Here is an 18,986-nt window from a genome sequence, read left to right as displayed (position 1 = left end):
AATCAGTTGGCAGATCACACCTATCGACATGTTAAACTTTACAGCAACCACAAAACTGACACTGACACATTTAGCGGTAATGTGTGTGAAGGTGCAGCAGGTTTGACGTAGAATCTTAATTAGAAATACTTCTTTCATACAGAAGAAAATGGCCTTTGGAAAGACAAAAACATGAGTCAATTTAATTGTTTTTTTTAATACAGTGGGTAGACGACAAAAGGTACATTATGACACTGACATGCACTTAAGACTAACAGATACACATAAACAAGACGAACAAAATACATGAAACATATAAGCCATTTACACAGAACATGTCACTGGTAATCTTTTTAGTGCAGTTTTGAAGATTTGAGTCCGCAGCCTCAAGCTATCACTGCTGAACAAAACCTTAAAAAGAATAGCACCCTTATTGTAAAAGTTGCGAGTCAATAAAACAAGTTTGCTACTGATGGCTCAAAATTCAGTGTATGATAAACTTCCTTCCTCATGAGGAGGCTGCAGCAGAGAGCAGGCACTTGCTGTTTCGGTCAATGAAATGTCCACGTGACCGATTGCTGTCCCAGCTCTGCTTTAAGGCCTGTCGGTCCAGCTTGTTGAGTCCCTGAGAGCAAAGACGGAGATCCTGGACCAGCTCTGACAAACCATCCAGACCTGCACTGTCCCAGGGGCCTGACACCTCACAACCTGTGGATGAGGCAACAAGCAGAAATTAAAAGTGTATACTTGATTCTCCCACTGTTCTTTCTTAAGATATACTGTAGTTTCATTTTTACTACGAATGACTGAATAGTTTTGTTTATAGTCATTTAAATGACCCAGTCCTAATGGAATTATTCAGACACATTAATCAACAACAAAGCAAACACACTGATCTGTATACTCAAAATCACACAGTACAGTACAATACACTGACTACTGCCTACAAATAATGTCCCAGGAGATAAATATTCATATTTCACACAGCCTCACAAGTATAAACATAATATACAAATTTTATTTTTTTTCTCCTCCTCTTTAAAGCTTTAGAAATATATTCAGATAACGCAAAAACATTATAACGTTAGTCAATTACAGCTCCGTCCTGGAATCCAAATATTTTAAACAATGTCTGTTACAAATCATTGTATAGAAAGACAGTAGAAACCTCATTAAATTCACAATATTAACATTATTAATCTTCAACCACCCCTCTTTACCATCTAGCTTCAATATGTAGTGGCAATGTACCACATCTTATCTCTGCAAAGACCAATATAATATAATATAATATAATATAATATAATATGCCACCAATGGCAAAGAAGAAAACTGCCAGCAAGCAAACATGGATGTTTATTAAGGAAACACAAGATGGGTTTTGGTGAGAAACAGTGAATGCACACTTAACTTTGTAACTTATGACCCATAGACACACACACACATACCTTGAAGGTTTAGGAGGGTCAAAGGGCGACAAGCCTCTCGGAGAGAGATCAGGATGTTGTGAAGTCCTGCTGAGGTAACAGACGGGTTTCCTGAAAGGTTCAGACTCACCAGAGATGGACATGAAGGCAGGCACCTGGAAGGGGAAACCAAAGAGTTAAATGGAAAAACTGATAACTGCAGAGGCGAATACAGGATGACAGATAAAACCAGAGAAGACATTTCACAGTGAGATAGAGCTCTTGGTTCACATGTGTTCACAGATAAACATTAAGACCTCTGAATGCTAAGAAGACATCATTACACTATGATTATGAACCATGCATGTTCCCACACACCTGGCCAAGGTGGCTACACTGCTGTCCGTCAGTCCGTTTGCTGCCAGACTCAGGTGGGTGAGCGAAACCTCTTCCTACAAGAAGATAAAAGCCTGTTTGTGCTGTACTGCAGGTACAATCCACTCATGAATGATATTTGTATATTTAATTGTGTGCAGAGTACAGAACAAGAGTGTGTGTGTGTGTGTGTGTGTGTGTGTGTGTGTGTGTGTGTGTGTGTGTGTACCTGTGACAAGACGTGGGTGAGGTGTTCCAGCGGCGGGTAATCAGCAGGACCCCTGCGGACGGCAGACAGGTCCAGGTGTGTGAGACAGTTGAGAGGCAGGGTCTTCAACACCAGCTCAAAGCCGGTGGAGCCCAGTGCATTGTGGGATAGACACACTGATTTCAAGTGGCCGGTGCCTGAAAAATGTAAATATTATTAGTTGGTTTGTACATGAATAACACTATTTGAGCGGAATCTCTTTTCTAGCTAATTAAAGACATGACATATCTCTTCTCTCATCTAGTCTGCCTGTTGGAGTTTACCTGTCAGAGCGCTGGCTAGCAGCAGTCGATGCTGCTGCAGGAAGCGAGCCGTGAGGCCGCAGGCCTGCAGAGAAAGCTTGGCTAACAGAGGACAGCAGGACAGCAGACAGGACAGGGACTCAGACACACCATCACCTAGTGGGTTCATACTGAGGTTGAGCTCCTCCAGACACTGCGAAAGGAAACCACAAACAGCAACTTGCATGAGAAAGAATTCTATTTCTGTGAAGATATATTTATATCAAGTGAGCAACGTCTTGTTCTGAGATCTGATGGACACCATGACACCATGTAACACCAAGTGTAATCACACTTTTATTAAAGAGCCTACAAAGTGAGACAAACTGTGTTACACCCCAACTGCATTTAGGAGTACAACTGAAATATGAGAACAATAAAAAGCATTAACTGTGTGAATCCCTGAGGAGCAGCCTTGATGTAATAACCAACATTTGACTGCCTTCTCATGAAGTGTAACGTCTTCTTCACAGCAGTTCATGCAAAAGGCAACAACAACAAAAAAAAGATGTTCTTACCCATGTCCTGTTTCAGTCACACAGAAGATTTTATCTTTTGATATTCTGATATATGTTATTGTAAGAATTATGCATTGTATTTTTGGTGATGAAATTCTACACATTCATATTATAGTAAACTAACTATAGTGTCATCACAGTTTGGATCCAAACAGTGAGTTATTGGGGCAAATTATCTTCAAAAGCATGAAAACAGGGGAAACACTGATGACAGGGGGTGAAATAAAATCAGACTCGGCCAGCTGGGCTCTTTACCGGAAACGCCGGATGGCTGTGTCCCTTTAAAGCATTTACAGCCTTCTCCAGCCCTTCCCCTGTAATGTGACAGGCAGATATGTCCAGCAGCCGAAGCCGAGGCATGGTGATTGTTGTGGCAACCAGCTCGGGGAGAAGCTTATCACTGAGACGGTTGCCAGAGATGCGCAGCTCCGTGAGGCTGGCCTGAAGTTTTAGGGCACGAAGGAGCGGGGTGAGGGAAGAGGGGGCCAAGCTGAGGCCACACACCGACACAGAAGAGCTCCCATCCTGCACCTCACACAGCCGGGTGACACGCTTGTTTTCATCTGCAGGGAGACAAAGAGATGCTCTAGGATAGGTTATCAAGATGTGTGTGTCTGCGTTTGTGTGTATTTGTGTGTGTGTGTGTGTGTGTGTGTGTGTGTGTGTGTGTGTGTGTGTGTGTGTGTGTGTGTGGGTGCTCACCCACTGCCAGGCTGTCACAGGCCTTCTTGTAGCGCTCGGGGAGAGGAGGGAGATCCCAGGAGCAAACTTCAGCCAAAACCTACAACACAAAACACACCATTGTAATTCTGTCTTGGTGAAAATGAGTTCATCAGTCTTCAAGGCAGGCTATTCCTCACCTCTTCATTGGTGTGCAGGACAGTCAGCAGCAGGTCCTGCGGGGACAGCAGAGCACCTTCTTTCTGCAGTGAGAGGCGTGGCAGGAGACCACGTTTCTGGTAGTAACGCTGTGCTGCCTCGTCGCACAGCCACGACACAGTGCAGGAATCAGCCTCACTGTAACACAAGCAGTGAGCAGTATATGCATCATGTTAAACCCTCAAGTTGTAAAGAAGCACATCACTGGTGCTGCTGTTGTAGCAGAATGCACCAATCACAAGTGACTTAACAGCAGTACAGTTTTAAAGATAATAAATAACAATGTCTTTCATTTATGTAAAGAAAATAACATGTAACATGTATACCAACCTTTGCAGAACTGGGATGAGGAAAACATCCTCCTGAACTCGGACCCTCATTCTGATTGGTGCAGGCATTGATGTGGGCATAGGGGCAGCCATAGTTTGAACTAGTGGCTAAAATAAACGACAAATAAAAAAAATAAAAAAATAAAAAACACACATAAGCAAAATCAACTTTAATTCAAAAGGTGTTAAGTACGCGATATTCACAGAAACATAGGTAAAATAAAATAGGAGGTACACATTTTCATGCAACTGAATTTGAAACTTTGCGGTGTGCCGCATGCAAAGTGAATACACAAAGGCACTTTAGATCTGAGATTAAGCTGCCTTCTTGTTCATCTCTCTCTCATTTACCACAACATTTATCTCTGTCTAAAGTTAATCAAGAAAGAAGACAGATCCCTGACAAATGATGTTCCAGTTATGGCTCCAAGTGAAGCTGAATCTTTAATGATTGTCTAGCCATCATCAATGTTGTTCTGAATAAGTAATGTGAAATCACTCTGAAACTCTTTTAAAACTTGATTTAATAGGTACATTACCTTTCTCTAAGTCAAATCATAATGCATCATGTGCACGTTTCAGATATGACTCTATCTGTGACTTCTCAGAATAATGGGTAAGGGGTTCTTCCTCCTCACCTGCGTGTGTATTTGAGGTGGCGGAGGCGTTTCCGGTCTCATGTCGTCATCATCAGTAACTGTGGGGCTATGTGACCTGTTGACCTCTCGCCTTCCTAACCTGACCATCCCTGGCATCTGAGTCATTTTGACCTGGTGAGGCTTCAGAGAGCTGTTCTTTTTCAGAGAGAGACCCCTGCTGGAGGAGGAAGGAACTGCAGAACCTGAAAGACAAGAAAAGTATCAGATATTTAAACATAAACATAAAAAAAGAAATGTGGAGTAAAAAAAATGTAATTAAAAAAAGTTACCTCTGGAGGTCATGTCAGAGTTTAAGTGCCTGTTTTGACTCCTTGCTGCCGAAGACAAGGCCGTGTCTTCCCCTCTCATCCCATTGTGTTCCACTCGAAGCCTCCTCTTCTTCTTTGGCTGGATTTCCTCCAAATCATCCTCCAGCCAGTCATCAGCCATATAATCCTCCTCAGGAACCAGGGCTGACTTGTTGTTGGATGAGACAGCAGGTGTGCTGGAGAACTGAGGCTGTGACAAACCCAGGAGACGGGTTTTGGCGCTGCCTAAGCCTCGGATGGCGCTGTGGTACTCCTCTCGTGTGAAGACAGATGGTGCAGGAGCCTCCTTGACATTTTCCCGGGCTGAGCTGGGAATCGCATTGGCTTCCTTGTTTGGGGGAACTTCCTTTTGACTTGTGGCTCCTGGGAAACGGTGTCTGGGGCGGACAGGACGGAGAGGACTGACCGGGCAATCAGAGTCATTGTCGTCTGAGGAGCAGCTGTTATTCTAAGGAATACATATACACACACACAGATCATGCACTATAAATGTTAATCTAATTCTAAAGAATAAAAACGGTGTAATCTCAATGTACCCAAAGCATTTGTAAGAAGAAAATATTTGGAATACATTTATTATAAATATTTCTATCTCTATATAAATAAATAAGCATTTGGCAGACTTTACCCCGTACAGGACAGCAGCCTCTGTTCCTCTGGCTCTGTGGCGCTGTGTTGAGCCATTGCACTGCCACCGTTTGGGGCTGGCAGGTACTGCCTTCACCTCTGAGTTCCTGTTGTTCCGGGGCCGTTCTTGGCTGGGGGGACAGCCCCCTCCAGAGGATGACAGCGGCTCGGAGTTCTCAGCATCAAACAGCTGGCTGTCCTGCAGGGCATCGAAAGGCTTGGCTGGGGCAGGAGCAGCAGGCACTGTGTTAGACAGAGATAAGTGGGAAAAACTGTGGTTGAAAAGATATTTAAAAAGGCAAACCGAGGCTAAAATGATATGACGATGCAAAGGCCTCACACCTCCCCCTGCGAGCGCCTTCCTCAGCAGTCTCTCTGTAGCGATGCACTCCTGCTTGGTGTCCTGGTCCAACTCTCTGCTGTAAGTCCTCTGCCACTGACGCAGGGTGTCCATGGCGGTATCACCCTGACAGAGGACGAGAAAGGTGCACGCATTAGCCCCATTTGGAAGACTAGGGTGATTTCAATATTACCAGTCAGTGATTTTAATCCCATCTGGACCTCAGTAATGATAACAACCCCAATGACCTACTGTTTCTCTGGAAACTTGCTGGTCTAACTGAAAACAAATATTGGACAGCCTCTTATGTTTTATGTAGAATTTGTATTACTTGGTAGGATACCAACACAAATGTGTAAGGATGATATACTGTATATTTACTTATAAGTTTTAAGGATCTCTACTCTGACACATAACTAAATTATGGTTACTGGCTGGAGAAGAACGAAAGCAAAAGTTCGGAAAATTTAACATTTATTTAACGCAGTTGCAGATACCCGTCCCTTTGTTACTGTAATAACTCAAATAAATCATTCTCTATTATAGAACCAGCGCCTGTAATTCACCAGAGGCTCAAATGCCACACACACCTTGGAGTTGCGTAGGGTGACAGAAGCCCCTCGTTCCACCAAGAGTCTAGCAACTTTTAAATTGCCACAAGCGAGGGCATCATGGAGAGGAGTCACTCCCTCACATAAGGGACCACCAGGGTCATTGACGTTCGCGCCGTGCTCCAGCAGCACAGCTACAACGTCTGGATGAGAGGAAGAGGGACAGTTTTTTTCATTGTCACAAAAAAAGCTTTTAAACAAGGTTAAACACTATCAATCTGATCTTACCATAGTGACCGTGGTTGCTGGCCTCATGAAGGGGGGTCCAGCCACAATAGTCTCTTGGATTCACCGGGTGACCCTGAAATACAGACGAGCAAAAAATTGTTAAATCATCATACAGTCAAAGTCATCTGTGGTTACAGTTTCTGTCTGTAGACGTTTTCTTTTACTCTTTCATCTTTATGACCGCCACTACTTATAAAAGATCCAAGGAGAGACAGTTTCTCTTCTTGAGATCAAAAGAAAAGATGTGTTTTCTGTGTAGTACATTTTTTAACAGGCTTAGGCAAGAAGCTAAAGTCCAAGAAGTTTTTAAATTGGACTATTGTTGGAGTACAGCACAAATATCTTACAGTTCACTGAGGATCTGTCTGACTTTGGTTGTGTTTAGTATCTTGACTTTGCACATTTCTAATGACAAAATACAGTATTTTTTAAAACCAAAACCATAAATCTTGTTTTTCTCACCTGCTCTACCAGGTACTGGACCTGCTTCAGGTTTCCATCTATACACGCTCTGTGCAGAGACGTCTCGCCCTTCTCATTCCTCTTGTTCCACTAAAGTAGGAAAATAGATGCAAAAAAAAAGGACCATGGGTAAAACACTGAAGACGTGGTAGATGTGTTTACTGCTCAACTGATAGATGACTCACCCTTACTGCCTTCCTCCTTCCCGATACCATCTTGTCATAACCCTCCAGATCATCATCTACAAACCATATGAAAAGTCATATAAGACTAACATAAAATGTCTTAGATACATCTTAAATATTAGGATACATTTGTCTAGAGATGTCAGGAGGGCAGAATGTCAGTTCCAAGTTTGATAGTCTACCTGAGTCTGAGAGAACGACATCACTGTCATCCAGAGGTTCACTGTTGTCCATCTCCTCCTCTTCCTCCTCCTCACCATCGCTGCAGTCTGGACTCCAAGCCTCATTAGCACACAGCTCCTGCAGCTTCGCTTCCGTGTCATCAGCGTCCGATGATCCACATCGTTTCTGGGATGCCAGCCAGAGCCGCAACGCACGTTTCTGTAGGAGGGAAAGTGATGTCTTTGCACAGCGTTTTTTATTCTTTAACAAATTAACAGTACATGGGTTTTTGGCCATTCCAGCTCACCTGTAGTCTGGCCTGCCCAGACTTCTGAGCGCAGTGTAAAGCTTTACTGTAGCTGCTGTCTATATCCTCGAAGGCACACCCGCCCTCCTCCTGAGCTGTTGCGATGTTCAACCAAGTGCTACACTCCTGATCCAGACACATACAAGACATTCAATTACATGCATAAGTATGGACAAACTATCAAGATGCATCATCAATCAATAATTACATAAATGTAGTTTTTAATATTGTAATTATTATTATTATTATTATTATTATTATTATTATTAAGCCAGGTCGTCTCTCACAATCATAAAAGTGATTCGGCTGGTGATTTTCTATTCTTAAACCAATGTACATTATGTACATGATTTACCTATATCCATAAACCCCATAATATTACTGTGATCACAGAATGGCCATTTATAAAGACAGTGATGCACAATGAAGATACAGGTAGTGCATGCGTACCTCAGTAGAGTTGCCCTGTCGTAAAGCCAGCTCCTGTCTGTAGTGCTCCACTGCCTTGCTGTGCTGTCTCAGGTCTGTGTAGGTCGCAGCCAGGGACACGTGGATGACAGCCAGCTCCCTGGCAGGCTTTCCCAACGCCTCAGCGCCCTTTAGCTACACCACACAGACAACAAAGCGTAACATAATGAATTGTGGTGATATTCACTTATGTAAATGAACTCAAATTAGAGGAGTTAAAACACAGGGGGTATTGGGTGCTCAAGTAATCATTAAAATATGCTTTACCTGAGCTTGATATGCATCCAGGGCTTTGCTGTAGCAGCCAACCTTACAATAAAGGTCCCCCAGCTGCTCTGCCAGCCCCACAGCCTGATGGGAGCCAAGTCTTTTGCCCTGATCCTCCCCCAACTCTTCCTCTAATCTAAAGCCCTGGTCCGCTATGAAATTCAAACAAATCACGCCATCAACTCAGATATCTCAGTGAAACATATCAACTGAACTACATACACATAATCAACAAGACTGAGTGGATGAAGAAAATAGCTCTTTCACCATATTTGAAAGCTTTCTTCACTGCCTGCCTGTCCAGTGGCTGCTGGGAGCCCAGCAAGAGAGCTTTCTTCAGAGACCGTCTAGCCGCTACAAAATCACCCAGCGACAGCTGCACCTGTGAATAAATGTGATGGGAGACACACAAATTACTAAATGTACATCCACAACAACAGAAAATGGGTTAGTTGGTTGAATGCAATTGGACTAATTTTGCTTTCTCAAGAATATGTTCATACCTTGCCAATGCAGTGAAAGCACTCGCTCTCGCTGAACTTGTCTTTGATCTTCCTCGCACACTCTTTGGCCTGTTCAAGGCAGCGCACAGCGTTAGACTTTTGACCGTTACGGAAGTAGATGTTACCCAGGTTAAAGTTTGCACGGTAGAGATCCTCCAGCAGCTGACTTTTCCTTTAGAAGAATGGAGAAAGCACAATTAACAATACTTTATAGTATGCCCGAGGTACACTTACCTAATGTCCCTGTGGTAAGAAGGAAACATTCCTGACAAATTCCCATCTTCCTACATGAGTTTTATCATTAAGATAAAGTATTTAGTTTAGGATGTTCTTACTCTGCAATAAAGACACTTCGTCGAATAAACTCGCTGCAACGTTTGGGCTCCCCCAGATGATCACAGACCAGACCAAGATTGAGGAAGAGACGGGCTTTCATCTCACTAATCTCTCGCACTGACACAGTCCCTGGAGGTAAGAAAACAATGTTAAAACAAACAGCTAATACAAAATCTAAATAACTAGATCATTCAATACGCTCCATAACAATCCCAACACACTGACAAACACTACAGACCTTCTAGACGGTCATCAACAATGGCCAGACTCTTCCTGAAGGCGTCCTCTGCTTGCTCTAAACTGTTCTTTGATTGGTCTGATTCATAACGGAAGAGGTAGGTCCGACCAATAGTGGCCAGCGCCCTTTGCTCCTCAGCGTGATCACTGACAGAGCGAGCCAGGTCCAGGTGACACCGCTGGTGCTGAAAAATACACGCAACACTTTACATGCCTCCTTAACATCCTTGTAGGATTTCAATGTGAGTCTGTATGCTGTCCCCTATCTACCCATTTTGAGGTTTAATGCCCACAAGCATTTCGAATAAACCAGACCAATCTACTCACTTTTAAAGCAGCCTCAATGTTTCCCATCTCCGCGTAGCACTCTCCTATCTTACGGTTAGCCACAGCTCGTCCGATCACATCGTTTAGCACCTCAGAGAGCGCCAACTCCTGCTGGTGCTCCCTAATGGCAGCCTCATAATCACCTGTGATACGATAAGGATCAGACAGGACAAAGCTATAAAAAAATACATGTAGAAGACACTATTACACTTTCAAAATAAGAGGAAAAAATAAAAAGTAGTAATCAAAAGAACAATACTGGGATTATGCAACACAAAGAAGGAATTTACATAGAGTCCAAATACAGTTGGTATGGTGACAAATAGGGGAAGAAATAGGAAAGTGCTTTGAGGACAGCTGGACTGATTTAATAGCTGTAGTTACTCCACATGGAGAGGTGTTTAAATCCATAAGGAGGCAACATCAGAAGAAAAAGGAAAAGACAGTGGCGTGTAGGTCTGAACAGCTTCAACATTAGAGATTATGCTTCTAAGCTGCTGACTGAAAACTACTTAAAACTCAACAGTATTGGGCTTTATTATGTAAAGTGATTGTGAATAAATAGTTTAAAAGCTAGGAGTTGTGTTTACTTACATCACCTCTGTCACTATATTTCCCAGAATGGTGAGTAACTGTATAATCTGCATGATCTGTGTCATGCCCATATCCCTGTGTTGTATAAGATAAATGCCTTCTGCACAGATATCATATTACTGACACATTTCTCCGTCAGACAGTAAATTCAATCTAACAACATATGTTAAGACGACCCTGTGCTATATGACTTACCATTTCTGGACAGCAGCTCTCCTAGTTGATTGCAGATGTTGCCCTCCTCTTTTAAGTTGTTGCTGTTCTGCGCTTTGCTCTTCGCTTTCTGCAGCTCTGCAGAGTAATCACACACACACACACACACACACACACACACACACACACACACACACACACACACACACAGACAGAGAGAGAGAGAGAGAGAGAGAGAGAGAGAGAGAGAGAGAAGTGTAAACAATCGAAACAGAGGAGGGGGGTTACAAACGCCTTTTCAGCTCACAAACACCGTGCAAGTAAATCGACACTTACGTTTTATCTCCCGTGAAGAGCTCATCTTGATTCAGGTCAAAGCACTGAGAGCTAACAGCTAAACTTACAGCTGGTAGTAAATGACAACGTAGCGCGCTGCAGTTAGCTCAGCGCTAGCTCAACGGAAACCAACTGCCACATCATAAATGAACAAAACAAACCAGACTTTCTCACTTAATGTTCACTGATTCACTTGTTTGCTTGTTCGTTAATGCTCCTGCTGTCATTTAAGCCTCCGATCGTGTTCGATGTCTCATCAAACAGCGCTACATTATAAACATGTCAGTAAACATCTTCTTGCTGTAGCTATCGGTCCTCAGTCAACTTTACAAAGCCCCGCCACTACTGCGTGAGCCAATGACTTCACTGCACTGTAAAGGGCATTTTATGCCCCTAATCACAACCTGTCAGGCACCTATCCCTCCTCGATCACTCGGGTTTAAAGGTCGTGTATCCGACCTTGCCCTCAACCCTTATCATCTGCTTTAACCTAGCACTTAAACATAACGCATTTGATTTGTTGACGTTTCTGTGGACGGTGTATAACCTGAGTACGGAGCGTGCCTGTCTGTCTGACAGACAAAGTTCAGGGCAAAATTAAACCATGAAGTTATGCCAGCAGTTCATTGGCTAACGTGGTTCCACTAAGAGACTGGAGGGAGAAGCAGAGGGGCAGGAGCAGCACAGGGGCAGCACAGGGGCAGCAGCAGCAGCAGAGGGGCAGGAGCAGCACAGGGGCAGCAGAGGGGCAGCAGAGGGGCAGCAGAAGCAGCAGGGGCAGCACAGGGGCAGCAGCAGCAGCACAGGGGCAGGAGCAGCACAGGGGCAGCACAGGGAAAGCAGAAGCACAGGGGCAGCAGCAGCAGCAGAGGAGCAGCTTCTTTCTTTAAAAGTTTGATATCCCGCAGATAGAGCTATAGTACTGCACTGACAGAAGTGACAAGTAGTAGTTCCTGATGCCTGGTCTGACTCTACTGTAAGTGGGCCAAGTCAAGTCAGTCAGGTACCAAGGTAAAAGAGGTAAGACTCCCTTTAATCCCTGAGCCTGTTTTGAAGAGTCACATCTAAAGCCCATGTCACTCTGAATGATTTCTGTTTTATTTATTAAAGAAGAAGCAACAGGTGAATAAGGTAAAACATTTAACTGATAGATATCATCACCATTAAACTCCCCCAGTTGATTGCTTACATTAACAATTTTTCTTAACTTTTATGTGTAAATTATGCAATTGCAGTCATTATCTAATGAAAAATGTGCTAATTTGCTCCGTTTACCCCTTCAGAATATTGTTAGGAATAAAACTGTAAGGTTTTGGTGTATGTACGTGCTGCTGAAGTGGAAAGTTCTGGTTGTTTTCTTTCCAGGAGTCTGATAGATAGATAGATAGATAGATAGATAGATAGATAGATAGATAGATAGATAGATCAAAGAAATAAAGAATAAAAGAATAAAAAACAATAAGTTAACATGTAAGAAAATAAGAATATATGTGTTATAAAAAGCAAAATGGCCCACAATGTTTTTGCCTGTAGAATATAGCCTTAAAAGTTCAAGGTAAAAAATACTGAGAGGTAATCCTTGGGAGCCATTCTTTCCAGGAAAAATAAAAAAAAACTTAAAGAATTTGAATTTTCACACCTAGCATTAAACCACTCCAGTAGCTGCCAGCAGTTCCTCAAACAACTCTGATTGGCAAGAATACAAGCACAAAGCTTGAAGCCTGCAAATATGGATTCTTGGTGATCTTGTAATTTCATAATCTCACGAATCCAGCTGCCTCGCAAGGTGGTGAAATGTCAAAAGATAAGTAAATATTACTCTTGTGCCGAAATTATAGTGTGCAGACATATTTAAGTTTGTTGTATGTTTAGTTTAAACAAATAAATATTTGCCGATGTGTCGTTCTAAGATGATTTCCTTATTTTGACACATTTTCTTAGCCAATAAGTATTAAACTAACAAGGTAATGTGTCAAAAGGCGGACCTTTTTTGTTATTTTCTCAAAAGGAGGACAAATGATGGCATTTAGAAGCCGGACTGTCCGGCCTAAAGCCGGACGAATGGGGCTGACTGCAGTTAATGAGCCTAGAGGCATACGCACAGGAAGCACAACTGCCTGTGCTTAACCTAAGGTTTCTCGTGAGCACGAGAAACGTTTCATTTTTATTTTTTTTCCCATGTCCCTTTAGGGGCTCCGTAGGTTTACATCAAAACATTTTATTTTCTTTCTTATTTTGCATGTAAAACCTTTTATTAAACCCAATATTGCAGGATAGAGTTTTCCCAGGTTCATGTACTGCCTGTAAGTTCATTGCTTCCAAAGTAAAGAAGCATCTGGGCAGGGATCATTCAAAGGTAATGAATACAAAATATACTTTAAAATAATATACTATATTCAGAGCCTGACTGAGCCTCCCAAAACAAGTTAAAAATATGAATTCTCACTGGGCTCTTGTGTTCACATTTCCCTATAACTGAATTATTGAATTACCCCGCAGAGTCCTTCATTTTGCTTAATTCTTGCAGACACACAATTTTTGTTTAGCGGCTCTTTAACTTTCCTTACCCCAGATGATGCATGGTACAAAGTCAGTTTTTCAGTTTGTCAGATTAACAATATATAACGCTACCAGAAACCCCAAATAACCCTAACCTCTTACCCTAAAGAAAAATAGATACCAGATACCTATAAAAATGTATAAATATGGGGTGATAATCACTCAAAATATTGAATATAGAAGAGTTCAAGATTGTAAAAATATAGTTTTATTAGTTATATACACAAATGCAGCAGAGAAAATAACAAAATAAAACTAATACAGTCTGTTTAGATGTGAAGTGATTTTTTTAATGCATTTTCATGGAAAGTCTATATATGCGTGTAAATCACTAAAAATATTCCTTCAAAGTTGTAGAATCTTTTTCTTTTAGAAATAAATGAGCACTTGAGAAATGAATTATGACGTATAAATAAATGATCAAAGAGGCACTGTCTACAGAAAAAATATTAGCGATAACAGACTTTGTTTTAGTTGTAAATCAACCCACATTTTCTGGTGGCTTGAAGTTGAAGGTTGAGTTTTAACATTGAGTAATTATAATTTGATCCATTATAGTAATTTCAGTGCAGTTATTTATCTGCCTTTATTTCTTTGTGGAGGACAATCTGAGTAGTACATGGACCCATACCATCAGAAAGTATATATTGTGTTAGAAGTGTTGATTCTTAGGATTTGCCTATATTTGTATGCTGAATAAGACCAACATCACCATTAATGAGTAAAAAACGTGTGTCAAATATTTCATTTGTGTTTACTTAAAGAAAAAAATCGAAGAGCTGCTGAACAGGGCCTGCAATGGAGTGAAAATAATCTTAAGATCTGCCTGCAAGTCGATCGTCAACAAGTTCCAACAAAAACTGATCAACGCCTTAACAAAGCTAAAGAGTCCCAGGGAAATATGTGTTTATCTGAAACTCTGCAAGAAGAATGAACCTTCATAGATATAACATATAATGCATCTACATCAAGTGTACTAGCAATGTTTCTGACTGTTTCTGTGTGCATATTGTTTTTTTTTTGCCTTTGTAATAAAGCTTTTCTGAAGTGGTTGTATTTCCATCTGCAGTGATGTAATTCTTCTCATACTCTTTGGTTTTTTTCTCTCACACAACTGATAAAAGCGGAGAGAGTTTAATGGGTAAAAATGTTTAAAGTCCAAGTCTATTCAACGTCAGGCTTATGCTACTGTAGATACATTATAAACCTACAAATAAAATCATTACATTTTCTCTTGTTTCCCCTTCTTATTCAAACCTTTAACGATTTGAAGGTTTGAGAATCCAGCTAAGAAATAGTCCTTTAGTTTTAGTACAGATCGCTTTTGTACACATCACATTAATAACCATGAAACCTGGTTTAAAATTTGGTCAAAATCTGTGTTCTTGTGGGCAGCACCCACTTTATACCCTTTGGTTTCATACTAAAAAACCTTCACAACTAAGGACATTCCCCTCAGCCACAGCCATGCTTTGTGTTTAGTGCAAGTAGGCAAATGTTAGCATTTTCATGTAAGCCTGTTAGCTGACATTAGCATTTAGCTCAATTACTGCGACTACAGAGCTGCTATGATGGTGGGAGTTTGTTACACTACTTTGCAAGTTGTGAACTCACAACTTAAGGTCACATAGAGGTCACAAACTGGGTGCTTTTATTGTCTTTAATCAATAGCTGAAGAATGACAGGAAAGAGATAGGGGATGACACGCAGCAGAGGGCCACTGGTCGGAGCTGAACCCATGGCTGCTGCAGCAACGACTCCAGCTCCACCAGGTGACCTACTTGGGCACCCCATAATGAAATATTTCAACAATATTTGAAACATCAAAATACCTCAAACAATTTTGCATTAAACATTTAAATCCAAATGAGCTTATAGCTGAGGAAAAACCATCGTCCTCGTCTGTTTGAGGACAACACACATGAATTGTTTCGTAATGCTCGGTTCAATTTGAAAATAAAGATTTTAATCTTATACACACAGATAACAGAACTTTGTGGCTAACACTGTGGCTCCAACATACTATTTCCTGTACATTAACTGGAACAGATGAGTAATAAGTAGGTTGTGTGAAGATGGTCTCCAAAAACCACTTTGAATTTCTGTCTGTGGAAGCTTGCAGGAGTGTTGCAGTGTAGCCCCTCACTGCTGCTGGGTATAAAAGGTGTGTGTTACAACAGATGCACATACTCACCGCTCACTGCCAACAATGGAAACCTCTTCGGTCCTCCTTGTGTGCATCCTGGTTACATGTTCTGGTGAGCTACACCATTTTTGGATTCTATAACAATCCTCTTTATCCTGTAATTTATCATTTATAACTTTGACATGTATTTGTATTTTTTCTCTTCACAGTCTGGACAGTCCATGGGAGAAACGTAAAGGTCAAGACTGATGATCAGGTGGACGTGCAAATCTCTGTGGAGGCTGACAGGGTAATGTGGCTGCTTTAGTATATTCATATTCAGATATCAGATGATAAAATGTAAAAGTAAAAGTCCTGCATGCAAAGTCCTTGTAAGTAAAAGTATAGAAGGAGATTTATTTAGAAGTACTTAATCTGTAGAAAGAACTGTCATTCACATATTAGTACTGATTCAACAACGTGTAAGTAGCATGAAAGATACTGGAGTTTATCTCGTTGGGTATCGAACAGTTATTTAAATCAAATTATCTGAGAACTTCAACTAACTAGATGCTGATTTTCTGTCATGACATGAGAACTGGAACTGGTTTCATCTTTAACAATATGTTGTATTTTATCAAGTATCTGTGTGTGAAATGGCTCCATGTATGGTCCGTGTATGTTTTGGTCATTGGATTTTCCTTTCAGAAACGGGTATTAAAAAACTGAAAACGAGTGGTTATTTGATTTTCGTTTTAAAATACAAAAATGAAAATTGAAATACAAGGCGTTTTTCTTTTTCATGGTCAAAAAGGGATGAGCGAAATAAAAAAAATTATTCGATTTTCATTTTCTATTTCATATAACAAAAAATAAAATCACTAGAAAACAGGGTAATCCGTGTATGTTTTGGTCATTGGATTTTCCTTTCAGAAACGGATATTAAAAGACAGAAAACGAGTGGTTATTTGATTTTCGTTTTAAAATACAAAAATTAAAATTGAAATACAAGGCGTTTTACTTTTTGTGGTCAAAAAGGGATGAGCGAAATTAAAAAAAATATTCGATTTTCATTTTCTATTTCATATAACAAAAAATAAAATCACTAGAAAACAGAAACGGAAAAAAGGCCTGTTGTTTCATATTCTGAGACCGGATGTTGTCATTTACAGGACGGTGCTGTGGAGAAGAAACAGTAGGCTAGTAGACTGCGGTCAATCCAGCCGTGAGTCCGATTTCCGTGGTCAAATCAGCCGCACTTAAATTTAGACTGTACAAGTATTCTCAGCATTATGGTAAATGCGGAGAAACAGCGTATTTACTTCCGGTTTTCAAAATAAAGGTATTTAGAACAGTAAGCTATAATTAAAATATGTTACATTAAAGTGTTTCATGCGCCCCTGATGAATAAAAAAACACTTTATATCAAGTATCTTTACTGCACCAGTGTGGAGAAATGCCAAAATAAAAGTCTCATATTTATGCCTCCAGAGATTGCATATTTGACCATATTTGAGGTACTGTAAAAACATATTGCTCAGTGTTTCCTGGCTACTGATGGTATATTTGACTTTTACACATATGAGACTACAAACATACTTAATATCAAGCATTTTTACTGTACAAATTTGGAGAAATTCAACAATAAAAGTCCCATATTTGTACCTCCATGTGGCATATTTTCATATATTTGAGCTACTGTAAAAACACTTTGCTCAATAATTCCTGGCTATGGATGGTATATTTGACTTCTACACATCTAAGACTACAAGTATACTTAATATCAAGCATTTTTACTGTACCAATGTGGAGAAATTGAAGAATAAAAGTCCCATATTTATACTTCCAGATTCCATATTTTCTTATATTTGAGCTACTGTATCAAATCACCACTCATTTTTTAATACCCCTTTCTGAAAGGAAAATCGAATGGCCAGAACATACACGGACCATATGTGCTTACAACTACATTTTGATGTGTTATAAACCATTTATTAGTTAATATGCTGTGTAGTTAACATTATCCCACCACATAAAGCGTTTCCATCGGTTAAAGTATCATTTTTTAGGACTCATCCCTCAGTAATAACAATATATGTCACTTTAATCCGTCTTTTCTTTAATCTGCAGGGTCCAGGTTTGTGCAAAGCGTGCAAGGAGGCTTTAAAAAAGGTGAAGAAAGACATGGGACCGAACGATACTAAAGAGGTAAAATAAAATGTGTAAAAGATTGGTTATGGAAGGAACTGTGGAAGGAACATTGATGTCATTTCTACTCTTACAGAACATGCATAAAAAGCTGTTGGCCGCCTGCAACCAAATCACCAGCCTCCAGAAAACCGATTGCCGCAAATATGTGGAGAAACACCTCGAGGAATTAATCAAGGAGCTCAACACCCCTGATGATGTGGAGACAATCTGTCATAAAACTGGAGCCTGCACGTGAGTCACCAGCCAGCCTTTATATTGTTTAACCAACAATATGACCTAAAATATATACACAACATTAATTACTCATGATTTAGCAACAACAACAATAGATATAAATACTCTTTCTTTAAACACATATTCCCCAGTTGTATAAGTATTTATATATATAGTCTAAATGTAAACATTTGAAGGGATAATATACTTTCTACCTCATTACATTTCTCTATATAGTATGTTTGATTATTTTAGATACAATAAGTTTGTTACATATAATGCAGTTATAGATTCAATTACCTAACACAATATGAAGTAATTAAAATGAGCTACATCTATAGCTCTATGATCATACAATGGTATGTTAAATACAATACTGGTAGGGGCCATTCTGTACGTACTCTGTACGTACTTCTTCCACCACTGATACTCCATTATTGTAATTAATTTGATCTTTTCCTGCTTTTCTAATGTGCTGTCTTTAGCGCGAAGGAGATGTTGGACCTGCTCGAGGATTCACAAATTGAAATGAATGAATATGCCTGGGGTTGAATGCACAGATAATGACTAACTGCACATACGATTACGATCAACAAGCATTTTCACCTCGTTTTTTTTGTAACTGTATTCTCTTTGCAATTTCCCTTGTGCCTTTATTTACTCTGCATTGCCTGTGATGTCATGTTTATTGTGTATCTGTGCATTAATGATCAATAAACATTTGCATTTCAAA

General features: G+C 40.5%; 3 protein-coding genes across 16 annotated transcripts in view; 2 read left to right on the top strand and 1 right to left on the bottom strand.

The window, feature by feature from the left end:
- The window catches only part of LOC127357968 (prosaposin-like), a 24,084-nt gene extending 9,318 nt beyond the window's left edge, over window positions 1–14,766 (top strand). Inside the window, exon 4 of the mRNA XM_051390661.1 lies at window positions 14,469–14,766. Coding sequence (XP_051246621.1) covers window positions 14,469–14,648 — 180 coding nt within the window. The 3' untranslated portion in view covers window positions 14,649–14,766. The remainder of the gene's footprint in view (window positions 1–14,468) is intronic.
- The window catches only part of nkl.4 (NK-lysin tandem duplicate 4), a 24,523-nt gene extending 5,537 nt beyond the window's left edge, over window positions 1–18,986 (top strand). The window contains exons 1-5 of one of the 2 annotated variants that reach the window (XM_051390625.1): window positions 15,762–15,962; window positions 16,060–16,139; window positions 17,960–18,037; window positions 18,114–18,271; window positions 18,739–18,986. In XM_051390625.1, the coding sequence (XP_051246585.1) occupies window positions 15,914–15,962; window positions 16,060–16,139; window positions 17,960–18,037; window positions 18,114–18,271; window positions 18,739–18,805 (432 nt within the window). In that variant the 5' untranslated portion in view covers window positions 15,762–15,913 and the 3' untranslated portion in view covers window positions 18,806–18,986. Of the gene's footprint in view, window positions 1–15,761; window positions 15,963–16,059; window positions 16,140–17,959; window positions 18,038–18,113; window positions 18,272–18,738 lie in introns of those variants that run through there. The other variant, XM_051390635.1, reaches the window with a different exon arrangement.
- The window catches only part of tonsl (tonsoku-like, DNA repair protein), a 35,329-nt gene continuing 16,519 nt past the window's right edge, over window positions 177–18,986 (bottom strand). For 4 of the 13 annotated variants that reach the window (XM_051390561.1, XM_051390570.1, XM_051390501.1 and 1 more), the window contains exons 3-28: window positions 10,063–10,205; window positions 9,737–9,920; window positions 9,498–9,627; window positions 9,163–9,334; window positions 8,927–9,041; window positions 8,660–8,811; window positions 8,375–8,527; window positions 7,925–8,050; window positions 7,638–7,836; window positions 7,456–7,511; window positions 7,271–7,360; window positions 6,809–6,881; window positions 6,560–6,723; window positions 5,972–6,095; window positions 5,631–5,872; window positions 4,964–5,450; window positions 4,674–4,876; window positions 4,037–4,143; window positions 3,688–3,844; window positions 3,530–3,608; window positions 3,083–3,390; window positions 2,292–2,463; window positions 1,990–2,165; window positions 1,764–1,837; window positions 1,428–1,561; window positions 177–687 (exon numbers count right to left, since the gene is read on the bottom strand). In XM_051390561.1, the coding sequence (XP_051246521.1) occupies window positions 488–687; window positions 1,428–1,561; window positions 1,764–1,837; window positions 1,990–2,165; window positions 2,292–2,463; window positions 3,083–3,390; window positions 3,530–3,608; window positions 3,688–3,844; window positions 4,037–4,143; window positions 4,674–4,876; window positions 4,964–5,450; window positions 5,631–5,872; window positions 5,972–6,095; window positions 6,560–6,723; window positions 6,809–6,881; window positions 7,271–7,360; window positions 7,456–7,511; window positions 7,638–7,836; window positions 7,925–8,050; window positions 8,375–8,527; window positions 8,660–8,811; window positions 8,927–9,041; window positions 9,163–9,334; window positions 9,498–9,627; window positions 9,737–9,920; window positions 10,063–10,089 (4,104 nt within the window). In that variant the 5' untranslated portion in view covers window positions 10,090–10,205 and the 3' untranslated portion in view covers window positions 177–487. Of the gene's footprint in view, window positions 688–1,427; window positions 1,562–1,763; window positions 1,838–1,989; window positions 2,166–2,291; window positions 2,464–3,082; window positions 3,391–3,529; window positions 3,609–3,687; window positions 3,845–4,036; window positions 4,144–4,673; window positions 4,877–4,963; window positions 5,451–5,630; window positions 5,873–5,971; window positions 6,096–6,559; window positions 6,724–6,808; window positions 6,882–7,270; window positions 7,361–7,455; window positions 7,512–7,637; window positions 7,837–7,924; window positions 8,051–8,374; window positions 8,528–8,659; window positions 8,812–8,926; window positions 9,042–9,162; window positions 9,335–9,497; window positions 9,628–9,736; window positions 9,921–10,062; window positions 10,206–10,851; window positions 10,948–11,145; window positions 11,482–18,986 lie in introns of those variants that run through there. The other 9 variants (XM_051390482.1, XM_051390588.1, XM_051390519.1 and 6 more) reach the window with 9 other exon arrangements.

Source organism: Dicentrarchus labrax, unplaced genomic scaffold (genome assembly GCF_905237075.1).
Source record: "Dicentrarchus labrax unplaced genomic scaffold, dlabrax2021, whole genome shotgun sequence".
NCBI lineage: Eukaryota > Metazoa > Chordata > Actinopteri > Moronidae > Dicentrarchus > Dicentrarchus labrax.
This window is presented reverse-complemented; position numbering and strand designations above follow the sequence as displayed.